Source organism: Phlebotomus argentipes, unplaced genomic scaffold (assembly GCF_947086385.1).
Source record: "Phlebotomus argentipes unplaced genomic scaffold, Phlebotomus argentipes genome assembly contig_33, whole genome shotgun sequence".
Taxonomy (NCBI): Eukaryota; Metazoa; Arthropoda; class Insecta; order Diptera; family Psychodidae; genus Phlebotomus; species Phlebotomus argentipes.
Window position 1 is genome coordinate 966,019 of NW_026776167.1, and position 15,273 is coordinate 981,291.

General features: G+C 39.2%; 1 protein-coding gene across 1 annotated transcript in view; it reads right to left on the bottom strand.

The window, feature by feature from the left end:
- The window catches only part of LOC132256906 (dachshund homolog 2), a 77,993-nt gene that overhangs the window by 21,977 nt on the left and 40,743 nt on the right, over nt 1-15,273 (bottom strand). The window contains exons 6-9 of the mRNA XM_059753502.1: nt 8,548-8,621; nt 8,247-8,429; nt 7,370-7,621; nt 978-1,061 (exon numbers count right to left, since the gene is read on the bottom strand). Coding sequence (XP_059609485.1) covers nt 978-1,061; nt 7,370-7,621; nt 8,247-8,429; nt 8,548-8,621 — 593 coding nt within the window. The remainder of the gene's footprint in view (nt 1-977; nt 1,062-7,369; nt 7,622-8,246; nt 8,430-8,547; nt 8,622-15,273) is intronic.

The window sequence follows — 15,273 nt, forward strand, 5'->3', positions numbered from 1 at the left end:
TCCCCCCTTCCGAAAAATGCCGGGAAATTAAATTATATATCTCTCACCTAAATATGAAATTCCATAGAGTGATTTTGTTCACACCGCAATTTCGAGTGTTTGTGTACAAAATCAATATAAAATAGACAAGAAATTTATTTCAAAAGTATCCTGAGACACGCCAATAATAATATTCAAAAATGACAAAGTTTTCATGCGCGCATGGAAAAAGAAGGGGATAAATAATGTCAATTTAATAGCGCCAAATCATCCCTATTCCAAATGCAAAGCCTCTATAGTACTTTCTCACCCATGGTTTGTTATTTAATAAATGGATTTCAAGAAGAAAAACACAAAGTTAAACAATATTTGAGGCGTCGCTCAATTTTGCTATAACAAGAAAAGCACAGAAGTCACGAATGTTTAGTTTCCGATTATGCTCTAATGGATTTGTAATTGCATCCACTGCCAAAAAGGTGGTCTCAACAGAGAATGAAAATTTATGAGAAACTGGATTTTATATCAAGACGCGTCTTCGCGAAATATTTACATCGCGCGTCATTGAACTTGGGGGATTCACGAGAGACAGTCAGTGATCATTAAAATGACAACGTATTATTAAGACCATGGCGAGAATAAATCAACCTGAAAAATGACCCTGATCGGATTTCTCTACGAATATTGTCAATAATTAATGCCGCATGTAATTTTGAGAAGTCTTCGAGAGATATGTCTAATGAATTGAATGAAGATACACAGAAAACAAGATCAATGGAATTATCCTTCACCCTTTGCCATGAGCGCAAGATTTCACACCGAAGAGGACACAATGATGACAGATGAGGCTTGAAAAACAGCATCAACCCTCCTCATTCCGAGTTCATTACACTTCTGAGCAGTTACAGCAAATGAACACATTTCCCGCATTGTTTGCACTCAAATGTGCAGAAAAAGACACCCAGTGTCCCCGGGGGGAGGGGGTTATTTTAGCTACTCACCCCTCAATTTCTGCTCATTGCTCAGTTGACGCTCCAAAGAATCCTTCACTTCACGCTCCCGCAGCACGTCCATCTTCAGTTCGGCTAAAAAAGACGGAATTAAGATGAGATTAGGAAACCTTTCCATGATGGAATGAAACTGATTGGCTGCTGATGTTCTCAAGAACATCTATTTCTTTTCATAATTCTCAAAGTGATGCAACCTCAGGAACCACGCTTAATGACTATAATCTGTGACCAGCCAAATTCCAAAATAGTTTATATGCTCTTTTCCCCAAAATTTATAACAACACACAATATCTTTCTAATCCCATGAACCCATTCTCTGCTACTCCTCCTTTTTGGGACACCACCAAAATGCATATTCATATTTTGTGTCGGGGGGCAATTAAGGGGTTAGTTGGAACTAATACCATCCATGTGTCTAACAGTTTTCCTATCGAATGGGCGCCACATGTTTCCAAGGGGGATCTCGCCTGGCTTTTCTACTTCTTCGCATGCATTCCATGAGGTCTAACATGTGGAATATTGGTCACACAAGAGAGTGTGATTCGAATAGAAATGAGACTCAGCCAGATGACTCAAATAGTGTGTTTAATTAAAGTCATATAGCATTTATTGGAGTCCCTCTGCGCATCTCGATTGGAATGGTGTGAATATTTTCCAAGATTCTACCCAAACTTGGAGACATTAAACCTCAATTGATACGTAGATTTGCCATATCTTGAGGGTAAAGAGACCTAACAATTAGCCATACAATTTTGTCCCTAAACATTGACGACGGAATATTTAATTGTATATGTAGAATGTGAAATTAAAGTGTATCTCTCTCTTATTATTATTTTATTGCCCACCTCATACAATCGCAATGGCTTTTGAAAGATCCCCGGGAAAGAGATGATTTATAAAATGGGGATTGAAAGCCTTGAGAGAAGAAACAATTACATTGGCGTTTTCCTGTTTTAACTAATTCACCATCGCGCACCCTTAAGTGCGGAATGATGACAGTGAGACGGACCGAAAAAGGCACATTTCCATCCCCTCTTGAGCATCACCATCTCTCGCCATATGATATCTGAGGGCTATTAATTTCACTTAGCACAAAAGAAATACCGGGATAAGATTCATAATCGTATAATATTCCATATTGCAGGAGCTCTCCTTAGCCAAAGAATGAAGGAAAGAAAAAAAAACTTCTTGGGCGGGAAGTTTACGTTCTCCGGTGGAATCAATTTGAGGGCGAGGAGAGTGGAGAAAAAACCAAAAAGTAATGACTAAGGGTAATTTAAAAATCACATTAAAGCAGCTGCGACTCACCCACCGCCCACCTCAGACGATAATTCCATCGCGCGCGCCTCCACCTACAAGGAACACCTTTATGTGCTGGGTGAAGAACCACCCTTCGTCATCACAATTTGCCCCATAAGGACTCCGGAGAAAAGGAACAACGAAACCGAAATTATATTGTCTCGTTTTAATTGAAAAAATGGAAAGTAATGTTCATACCGTGTTTCATGCAATCCTGCCTTATTTAAATTTTTATTGCACAGCTACATTAAGAGCCTATATTGCTCCTTTGAGCTTCACTGCAAGAAAACACTGCCCGACTGATTTTCTCGCTCTCACATTTCGAGGAAAAATTACATGAATTTGGGTCTGATTACATTACTAAATTTGCTTTCAAAGCATTATTAAATTCTGACGCATTGTATCTCGCATATGTATCTTCTGGATCTTTCTATTGTGCTCTAAAAAGGAGAAAAAATTCATCTGTGTTACTTACAGTGTACAGCACTGTATTTCACCACCCTAATGACCATCCCTCCTTCCTCACCTATACTTCTTTCTGTTTTTTTTTCTTCAACGTGCAATATTTCTACCATTTTGTCAGAACGCAACATTTGCCGAGATCCATTCGGCTTTATAATACGAAAGAGGAAACAACGTTTCATAAGTCTTGCCTTGGGCTGATTATCACAAAATACAGGAGCGTGTGCTTAATAATTTCTAAACAAACCCGAATGGAATTGTATTTTATTTGCTAGATAGGAAATAATTTCAATAATAATAATATTACTCTCTCTTTCTCGCTCTTTCTCTCCACAATATTTATTTTATGCAAGAAAACAGGATTTTTCTCTGAGGTTCCATTGTATATGGGAATTTTCAAGCTCGGCGGTTAAATTATTATGGTATATAAATCTGAATCAGTAACATAAGCAATAACAGGCTACGGGGTAGATGGAATTTCTAATAAACATCTTCGCCATCCATCCTCATCATTGGTGGCGCAGAATATTATTGTCTTTCCCATCGAAAAGTTTGCTATGCATGAGAATAAAAAATCCCAATTGAATTTCTCAATTAATTGACTCGTTTTTACCAACACAGCCACTCGGTGCATTTTAGGTTATAATGCAGCGAAGAGAGAGAGAGAGCAAGAGATTTCATCTGAACAGCAGATTTAACATTCACTCCGCGAGTCACCTCTTAACGATATTCTCTCGTCCACGCGGCCTACGAGATTAGATTATTATGTTGGGGCCTCCTTTTCACATTGTCGTGGCTCGATGGCCTCCCTCGCCCCAGTCGCGAAAACAACAGCATTATGCTCTTTAAATGCAATAATAAATTAAATAGCATAAAACCACAGTATAAACTGCGAATGGTATTTATCACTAAACGCCTCGATAACAAGCACAGATAAGACAAAGAGGCTGTTTGACCAGATATCCATTTAGAATGCGTGTTTCTCATCGCCGCCAGTCTCACTTCCTTGACTCCTGCTGGCGATCCGCAAACTAGTGAATCTGGTAGAGCACCCATGGCATTCTTCAAAAACCTGCATCACACACACAGACCGTCCTTTGGGTGTCGCGATCATGGGGAATTGGACAAAAATGGGCAGCACAAAGAAAGAGAGAGCGAAGAATTTTTGCGCCTCAGCAACATGGCAAAAAACTATCTAAATCTCTCCGACCAAGTGGAGGAGAGATTCTTATCGCGATGCGCATTACAGCCCAGACTGCAGGACTCTCTGGACTTTTATCTGTATTCGATATCACAGGGATACCTCTCATTGTGGCCATAAGCGCAATTCTTCCGTAGCGCCTTCGTGAAAAACTCCCAACCAAACAGAGAGAAAGAGATATCATTAAAATTTATTTATGTTCAGTATATCAAAGTGCACCTAATGAGATTACCTCACAGTACTGAATATCTCTCGCGAGTCCAACGAAATAACAGTTGGGAATTAGGAGCTGCGATTTCGCATGACGGCTTTTCTGTGATCAATCGAATGAGCCAGTATTGAGAAATAAGGTAACTACATATAGAGATTGCTAAAAGGGTTAAGAAGATCACTAAAATTTACTGAGCCGAATGTTGCGGCATTTGATTAGTCACTAATTTCATACGACATCAATATAAATTAATAAAACTTCCTTAAACAAAGGAAACGAATAATTTATACTCAGAATTTGCTTGAAACAATTATATGAAATGATTTAAATGAATTAACATGAAGAAACAAAATTCCGTGGTAGAAATTTATAAAATTGAGATCATATTATTTCTTGTCCCACAAAATCTCAACACTGCGTAAGCTAAGAAAAGTAAGTGCCTATTAACATTTTTCTTTTGTGGAAATACAAGAAATGATGACCAACAAAAAATGTTCAATGTTGGGAGCCCGAAACAATATCACCCCAACAATGCAATATAGGAAAAGGTCAGCAAAACATCCGCACTAATTAATTGCATCTGGAGTCGATAGTGGAGAAGTCAATTTACATGGTAATCGTGTGTTAACAAGACACAAGAGCGAGTCGCGGAATGCCTCCACGACTCCGGGAAGGAATCTCCGTGAAGTCCCGTGGAAAGTCGTGAGTCACTTTTCGCGCGCTTTTTACCGCTGCGACATAATTGAGTTTCTGGACAAAAAGGAGCACCAAACAATTGTCCTCCAATGTTGGAATTCCGCACTGTAGATAATTGAATTGTCAAGAGATCTTGTCTGTGGCCCTACGCCTTCGCGATCATCGCGGTTGAAAGAGAAGGAAAATCTAGGGATTGTTTACACAGCATCAGAAACATGTGAAATTGGCCGAATGGTGTGAGTGCAAAATCGACAGTTGGAATGGAAAATTTGAGGGATGCCAAAGTTTATACAATCCCAGGCAGCAAATCCCAAAATGCTCAAGGCATTTGTGAATTAATTGAATTATTGGAGCGAAAAGAAATTAATCTTGTAAATCAAGATAGAGTGAATCCCACATTTCGCCCTTCTTCCCATTTTGGGTGTTTGTATTTAAATCCTGTGGGGCTCATGTTTTTTGGGGGGTGAAATGGAAAGTGAAGGGAAGATTTTCTCGATGTTCAGAAAAACAACAATACATATACATATGTAGGTTCAAAATAAACAGACGTAGAAATAAATTTCACTTTGCCATGGAAAAAAATTAAATTGGGCCAAAGGGTTCAAAATCAATTTGTATTCCCTCCGTGGAAAATTATCCTCAAAAATCCGTCGAGAAATAAAACTTCCCCAACATTGCTAATTAATCAACCCCCCTCTAGGAACGGAAAGGCAAGTCAAGCTTAACTCATCAGGTATACAAAGTGAGCAAAATTAATGCAATTATACATTTTTCTGGTCGATTTGGACATTCCTCAAGGCGCTGACCATCCGTCAATGTGTTGTGCCATTAAAAATTCCAACATCAACTTGACTGCAGGCACTTAGATGCCAGTGCATAAGAAATACCAATTATTATCGCGCACTGTGCTCATTGTTTTAGGAGGCACGAGGGGCTCCATGAAGACGCACAAGAGAAATATGGAAGGAGTGAATTTTCACTTCCACATCATTCGCCTTCCTTTCCTCCGCAGTTCACCGCTTGAGCTGCCGATGAAGCTTCAGCCGCCCCGGAGGCTATCCACCGTGGAAGCTGCAACTCACACGGACTTCTTCCTCACACACCGCGCGCTGTTCTTGTGATCTATGCGAAATTGTCCCAACAAATTGTCTCCACTATCGAATCGTGTGTGAGTGTGTATGTTTTTTCGATTGCACTTCGCGTGGAATTCTCCCATAGTCGCACTATCAAATGCCCAAAACATTCAAAAAGGCACCGAGAAGAAGAGAAACATAATGGATGCTGCGGATAAATAAGCAGGGAGGATCAAACAAATACATCACACACGGAGTGCAAAACTACCAATAATCAATTTCAATCAGTAGAAATATTCTCTTGGGTTCAACAGCAAAACGCAATTGAAAGAGTGGAAAAAGAAGTACAAATAAAGAAGGAAAGATGAGCCAAAGAGCATTCTCAAGTTTTGCCCCATGCGATGGAGAGTTATACCACCAAAGGACAGTCATACTGAGACACCATAGACATTCGAATATCTTACGAAAAATTATCAGAATTTCATCACACGATCCCCGTTTAAATATACCTACACCTGATTAATACGCAAATTTTCTGTGACTCTGAACAAATATATTTTATAGTCTGTTGAATGATAATTTTGATATTTTCAACGAACAGACTTGAGCTAGTCTCAGTAATAGGGTGTACAAAAAAATCTTTATGAATGGCCCCTCGGGTACAATTGCGATATTAAGCTGCTGGATGGTGAATTTTCTGTGATTCCCGCGCGATGCCTTCTTGAGTGGTCATCAAGTTCTTGTGCGTTCCCTATGGTCAACATTGATAGCAAGTCAAGAAAGACCATTAAGCGCGATAGAGCGAAGTTTTAATGCTACACAGCGAGATTTATTGAAACTCGATGGAGATTTACTTACTTGAATACCCCTTAAATGATACGATTCAGGAAAATTTTCCAGTAATTTTCAAGTATATGTGTTCAATACCTCAAGGGAATTGAAATGCTTGGTAAATTGCTGCTGATAAAATAAATCTATATGGGTATATTTTCAAGCGAGGGAAAGTGTTCAATGATTAACCTGCTATTGGCCTACAATATGCAGCATATGTTCCAATTATTGATATCAATTTAGGATTTTGGCTGCCTCGCACACTCACCGCGCATTATCAAATGAACAGTGAATGATATTGAAGAACATATGTTAGTTTCTATTTATCAGTGAAAATGTTTGTTCTGTACTCGAATTCTACCCCCTCTCTCTCTCTCCCTCTCTTTCTCTGTCTCTCTTTGATTATTCACCACTCCGCGTGTGTTTGGAGCACTGTAAACGGCGGCAATTGTGTTTGATAAGAATTTTCTAGTCGCTCTTCCGCACAAAGTGAATCGTAGCCCAACATCATAAACGATATGGCTTGATTGGAAAAGGGTGACGTGAAAGTGATTTCGGCCCTAAGTTAATCGAAATGTGTATCACTTGATAGAAAGCATATCAAACTTACCTTTCTCATAAGTGATCTGTCGCTCCTGCTGACGGGCATTGTCAGCCGCTACCTTGAGGAGGCTCTGGATGTTTCTCAGAAGGGTTTCAGTCGATGACAAGGAACTGGGATCCTGATCAGGCACGCTGCCTGGGCCTCCTGCCGCCACGGCAGCGGCTGTAGCGGCCAGAGTTGAATAATTAAGCGCCTGCTCGGAATTGGGCATCGACGTCGGCGGTGGCGCTGGATGATCTTGCTCAGCATCTGAAATATCTTGAGCAGAGAAAGAGGAAAGTTAAATAAAATAGAAATTCCATCATGTCTTACCACTGAAAGACAATTGATCATAATAATAGAGATTGAAGTTTATGGAACAATCTCTCTCTTTCTTTCTCTCTCTCTCTCTCTCTCTCTCTCTGCGCAGACCATTTTCACAGACTGTCCAGATATTGCCTAGAAATTTTCATCACTTGATTTATTGATCTCTCTGCAACTTGAAGTCAAAGGTTACACACTACTCTTGTGAGGCAGAGAGAGATAAAGAGAACTTTAGCCACTTCTTTGTGTGCTGTATATAGTTAGTTATAATATTGGCAAAGAAGCAAAAGCGCATACGGGGAAAAAGAGTTAAAATTAATTAATATTAATTCAAGCACGTGAAATCGGTGTAAGTTGTCAATAAGATGAAAACTGATTTATAATTGAGAGAAACACCGCGTCCATTTTATCCCGTACAAGTAACAGATATTTTTTTACTCTCCACCACATGGAACGAGCATTGTGATCGTTCCAGATCAGCCTCCCCGCTACGTATTGCTCAGTTTTATGCTTCTAGATCACGATTCCTGCGAGTGAGTTATACGAATGGTTACCCAGTCAAGACAAAAGTGATCCTTACCTTCATCCTTCTCCTCACGATCGTCAATCTCCGAGACATTTTCCTCACTTAGATTTTCGTCTTCGTCGCGAATCGATGGCACTGGCGAGTGAATCTCACTGCGATCCGATCGATCATCAGCACTATTGTGATCGATATTGGATTTAGATAAATTCAGCACAGGACTGTGACCATTCGATGAACCTGCATGACAAAATTCAAGTGTGCGTGTAACTTTTATTTAAGACTCTTTGGAAAGGACTTCATAGCCTTTCATCTCCTGTATTTGTTGGCTACATAGTGTTGATTGAGAACAACTCACCATTCTGCGAGCTGAGATCTCGTGGTTTTTGATCCAGAGCTACTGCCCTGTCCTCACCTCTCTCCTCACGCAATCTGCAAAGAAAAGGGGAAAGAGGGAAGTGAGTATAATGTAGGGAATATCTTCCATGGCAAATTTGCGCGCCCTTCAGAGCGCGAAACACTAATTTATCCTTATTTGCGCTCTATTACGTGCCTTCGAACAGAAACCCATTTACTCATGCAAATTTTTAAATGCATTTATCATTGGGAAAACACCACATAATTCTCAATAAATGCTCTCTCACTCTGCAGCATGCGGCATGCAGGCAGAGGCCAGGACGATATAACTTTCGAAGCCCCTCGGAAAATTTTCAGGGTGAAAATTGTGCCTCTCGCGGTGCCATATCGCATTTTAATATATTATTTCCATCTTGCTCACCCCGGCACAGAACCATTTACCCATAGCATTCAATAATAATATTAACAAGAGGGCGAGTCGTGCGCCCACTGGAGCTTTAAAAGCTAAACCGAACTTAAAAGCATTTAGTCATTAAAAATTAAACTTGCACATTACAAAGTGTACATTTTTCGAGGCTTGGGGTGCCCATTTATATTTTCTCTGTCGCTTTGCGGTGTCTTTCAGTACGAGAAATTTTCCTCTGGTTTGTGGGTGAATTAAGCACATTAAGCATGCTTAATGAGGACCCCAAGAAGGGGCGCAAATGAAAAAAATTAAGACAGTTTTACATTCATATCCCACCCTCGTGCAATTGCGGGGTGGCGAAAGAGAGAACCCAGGGTAAGGTGCTCGCCCATCTTTAGTCTCATTCAACAATCTAATTGTCCTCTGTGCCAAGAGAGAAAAAGAGTAATTTCAGAACTGACAAAGGGCCGAATGAGGGTGAAAGGTAGGACGCAAAAAACCTCTGTTTCCATCCGCGGGAGACGACTTAATGGATTTGAAATGGATAAATAATCTCGTGATGTCTTATATCAATCCCACCCTCGCTTTCTTCGTCATTCCTTCACAAGCCTAAGTTCATATATACCCAACACACAATGTATGTATTTAATTGAATTACACCCCCTTCTTGTAATTGTGAATCACACACAGTGAAAATCCTTTAATTTAATTCATTTGCCTGCCAACCTCTTACGCCATATCCTCTATTTTGGGATTTGTAATGATGCCAGTGAATTGAAATAGAGCTCCCAGGACCACGCACAGTGAGTCTATTTTCACATAATTTGCATATGCAAAAGATCATAAAGATTTACACACACATTCCCTCCGTCATGACACTAAATGAAGGTATTGTCTTCACCATAAGGTAATTCACATGTTTCCTTCCTTTTCACTGACTCAGTTCTATCATTCCAATTGATCTAATTTCACCCAGAGTTCCCAGGGCGGAATTCGCACACCCCGCATGGAAATTAAATGTGAATTAAGGCTAGAATGAAGAGAACAAAAGGTCGTCTCATTAATTGGCATTAAAAATTGTCTCTAGCGCCCCAAAGGAGGAGAAAGAGCATGCTCATTATTCAAATGGACTCCCATTCGAGAGATCAACAATGATGTCGTCAGAACATCACCAAGGAGCGAATGGCGAAATTGCAATGCGCGGAAATAGCAATTGTGACAAGGCAAGATTTTCGTGAAATGAGCCTTGCGCGCCTCCCCCACCAAAAAGGTGTGGGAAATTAAGGCAAAAACAAGCACACAACAACTTAATTAGTTGTCCGTTCATTCAATTAAGTGCCTCCTATATATTGCTTCATGCTCGCACATTGTTTCGCCCCAAAACATAGCGCACTCTCGACAACGGTCTATTGTTTCTGGCTGGCTGCCGCTGGGGGTGGCAATGAGGCGCCGAGTGCGTATTTGCACATTAGCAGAAAAGCCAAATGGACAGGAGAGAGGCAACAACTAGATCGAATGAGGATGAAAGTCTGACTAGCTGCAAATGTGGACTTCATTTGATTTCCTAACGACTTGAGACGCAGAAAATACCTGTTCACAACTAGCAAAGTAAATAAAAACTAAAACTAAAAGAACTCAGCATTTTTGCATTGATAAGTCTGACAAGTGAAACAATACTGAAATTATTCAATCCATTTCAGAGTGATGAACAGAATTATATCAAATGATCACAATTAAAGAAAAATTGTGATTCAAAGTATCACAAAAAACAATCTCTCATTTTATCTCCGACACTTTCAAGAAAATTCCAGCAGTATCACATATTTTCTGTGACATTCGATCATATTCGAGGTCTCTTTCCACGGTAAATTTTATTCAAATTTTCCCCTGTGTCATTTGTCAATTCGGCTTTTGCAAACCTATCCGAGAATATCGTGCAGAGCACAGAGAGCAATCATCAGCAAATGACATATTGCTCCTCTAGGAGACCCCTCTCTAAAACACTGCTCTGTAGGAAGAAATGTAAAGGAAGAAAAAAACAAGCACCAATTTATGCAAAGTACTTATCACATCTGTCATCCTCCCTTCGCGACTTCTTGCACTTTTGCATTTTCATTGCTCCATCACGTTATGATTATTATTTTAACTCAATTGCTCCGCATCTTTTTATATACATCTATGAAATTGCAAAATTTATAAGGAGTAAGCTGTTCCAACCCTCGCCAAAAAATATAGAAACAGAATAGAGTGTGACATCTATTCTATCCATAGAATCTTCATTTGAATATCGCCAATTGGATGGGGATTTTTTAAATATGCACGTGCTGAGAAAGCAAAGTGAGGCTTGTTCCCTTCTCTTTCCCAAATTGTGTCCATCAATAAATGAAAATGGTATGTGAAAAATGCCATAAGCAAGTCCCAAAACAATGTTTGCAATTCCATGCAATTTTATTAATTTCTATCCCTTGGAAAAAAGCCACATACAGACGATATGTTGTTATGCTATGGGATTATTTGATGGCATTGAAGGAATTCTTGCCATTTCTCCTGAATCCGACGAATGGAATCGGACAGCACAGCCAAATATCAATTTTCTCAACTTCCATTCAAGGGATTTTTCAATAAATACACTCACACCAGTTGAAATATTACCGTTTTTATACTAGAAAGGCATACACATTTCTTCGTCCCGAGAAATCTTTGAGACGTTATGATCTTCAAAACACTCTCATTTCCACCCCTTTTTGCCACCCAAAAGATGTACCATTATGAAAAAGCACACCCTCCCGATTTGGATGGAAGTGAGAAGAAAGAAATGTGATAGAATAAATGTGATTTCAATGTAAGATCACCTCCTAAATTGGCACTTAAATTTTTTAAGGTCGGAGATTATGTGTCCTGTGGGAAGGAATAAAAGGATTGTCGCGGTTTCTCAATGGCTTTTCCGCCTCTTCTCAAGAACGCCACCCTTACATGGAAGGCAAAGGGGGTGAAATGGAACATTTATATGTTTTTTTTCCTTTCTTCCTTCTTTCACAAGTGCAGGAAAAGAAGTACCATCGCTCTCGTGGAGTTGTCGATGACTTCGTGGGATGAGTGAATGAAAAATCAACAAGGGTTGAGAACCACCCCCAATTTGACAAAAGTCCCCAGACCATTTCACAATTTCTACTCTTTCCCTCAATGAAAAATCCCGGCGAGTGTGAGGGAAAATATGGTAAAACATGTTACGGTGGAGATAAGCACAAATATGCAGCACACGAAACGAATTGATCTTTTTTTAATACAATTTTCAATACCATCGAATGGTTTTATACCGCACAATATTTATTCTAAATGTCTCCTCATTCTGGTTGGAGGGGTTCAAATGAGAACTCGTGCGGGTAAATGCCAAGGAAAATCAACGATAAGACGTGCCACTTTATTTATTTTTACTCTCATAACTCCTCGCGAGAATGCCATTGGAAGATATTCAAGAATACCACCCACCCAAATAACGCGGAGAGTGATGAGGAATGAAGACAAATATTGGATGTATTGAAGAAAGTCGTATAGATGGGAAATCTCGCGAAATTCGGGGATGATTGCCATGTTTACCACTGCGATTTCTTGAAAGTTAATCAATTTTCAAGACAGCGTGCAAATGAATGTGGCAAAATTCGACGCCGGGAAGCCGTTGATGGTCTGTTGCTGACACGCTGTCAACATAATTTGTGATCTTGACTTAATAAATGATACAAAAGTCAGCACACAACGTATCAAGATGTATCAAAAACATCCCCGCCCGTAACTCCATGGTCAAACATATCTGCAGAAATCAATGAAAAGTCATCAATTTTTGTCATGCCACGCGCAATATCTGCAAAATCTATTTTCCCAAATACAATTTTCCATCATTTTCACTCATGTTCCAATTCACATTGAGAGAAATCTTCATGGCAATTCAAGTGGAGGGAAAAATTACACAGGGTGGTTTTTTGCACCATCAACCCTCTTTACCAACGCTATAAAACCCTTTTGCGAGCCGAGTTAGCAATGAAAGAGTAATTATTAAATTCCACACTCACAACAGTTATGCTTTTGCAAATTCATATGTGACACTGTGCGGGTTAAATTTGATTAAATGCCTGATGTGTCGTAGTCTTTCATTTTCTAAAAATTCACTTTACTTAGGTAAACGAGCCTATAGTTTCCAAGCCCTCTAAAAAAGAAAAAAATATTATGCAGATTCCGATTCGATCAATCATCGATTTGGATGTCAGATGAACAAATAAAGATATTTCTCTTTCTCTCTGTTCCTATGTCTCTCTCTATCTCCCTCTCTCTCCCTCTCTCCTTTACACCCATTTCTAATATCTTCAATGTACATCATGAAGGGTTGTGCGCAGATTTTAGGGTGGCAGCAAGCAAATACTATTTCATTCGCATGATTCACCGCTGAGCGCCTAACTTGCTTTTAGACACAGAAAAGTATTAACATTGACATTATTGGATATATGCAGTATTTTCTCGAATTATTCCGCGAAAGGTCACAAGCATTCATTATTTCCATCCCGCATATAGCTGACTGATGAACCGTAAACTTGTAAAATTACACAGAATTTTAATCAACTGTTTGACAATCATCATCTGCAAAAGTCAAACAGCCAGAGAGGATTGCTCAAATAACATCCACAATTCATGCTGAACCCACAAATCGTCACTTTTTACCTATTTACAAATGGAAATGAATCCCTTGCGGGAGTGGTTGAAAAGTACACACATTTGGTGAATTGTCTGAAAATAAAACCGCTCGTGGATTTTTCATTCGCCACGAATCGTCACTTATCATCATCATTTTATGTATGGTCACACGTGAGGGTCTCCCCTTTCATCAGAGCCAACACGCTCTATACCTTTATGCACAAAATGTATACAAGGCTCATGGTGACTGCAAATGGCAAATCTCGCTGATGAATTTGTGCCGATATTAAGGTATTCTATATATATATATATATATATATATATATATAATAGGATCTATTGATTGATGAAAGGAAAAAGAAGTCTCGTAAACAATAAAAGTGATTAGGATTATTAGATCCAAACTCTGCGTTATTGGGAATGACAACTAGAGAAACAACATTGTGTTATTAATTATTATATTTCCCTACGGGAAATAAATTCACAAATAGATATATTTAAGTTTTCAGGAAGTGTAAAATCCATATGTCACTGCTCCTCAGCACGAGCCAAATGTGCAAATGTGCAGAGAATTGAGCAGAAAAAGTGTCAGAGGGTGTGCTCTCGAGACACACCAGCCAGAGAAAAAGGTCAATGTTTAATATTTGTTTAGCTGGGTATTTGATTAACTTTAAAATTGATATTTATTCAAACGTGCACAAAGGGCAAAAATGGAATTATTGCAGCATTTTTGTACTGGATGAAATCCAAGGAAAAGAGAGAAAGAAAGTGTGTGTGTGTTTTTAAACATTTAGCATTTTCTGCCATCGTCAGGTTATTAGCTATGGCAAAATCAAATTCGAATGTGCGAATAAAATATAGAAATTCATCTTCACCTTCGAGTGCCACTCACCAACACGCGATGCTGCGAGATTCCGTGCGGGGATAAAATCAAAGAGCGATGTGATATGGCTTGGGAATGTATATTTGAGGTGTCAGCAAAACTTCAAGTGGTCACTTATGCAAAGTCTCTCTTCCACTTTTCAATGGCAGACGCGTGAAAGAGCGATATCAGGGATTTTTTATCACGTTTTCACCCCAGAGGGAGGATTAATTTAAACTTTTTCTAGCACACCCAACATTCTTTTCCATCTGCCCGTTATTTAAAAGTCAAATATGATGACAAGTTTGCCATAAATTTGCCATTTGATGATGACTATATCTTGAGAAGTTCGGCCTCTTTTTTTTATCTTGTCCAGAAAGAAAGAAGTCTAACTTCTAACCTATGGAAGGAGCATTGGTATAAGCACCTAATTTTGGGTCATCAGTCATCTCTGGTTCAATGGAAATGAGGCGTAGTTCAGTGTCAAATTATGCTAATTGGATATTTTTCTTCACTTCAAGGAGGCAGTCGCGTAGAAAAAGTGTGGAAATTTATCATTCTCCTTCTGATAGAAATTTCGACAGAAAACCCTGCTATATATGTATGTACACTTTTCCACTGTCTACCGTTGAGTGCTCATTTATGAAATTATACCATACTTATTTGAATCATTTCACTGTTTTTCAGCTGCCCCCGGAATGGGGAGGAGTCACATGGATGAAACATGTGATTAAGATTTCTCATAATAGCATCTTCTTTTCTCAACACAAATTAAT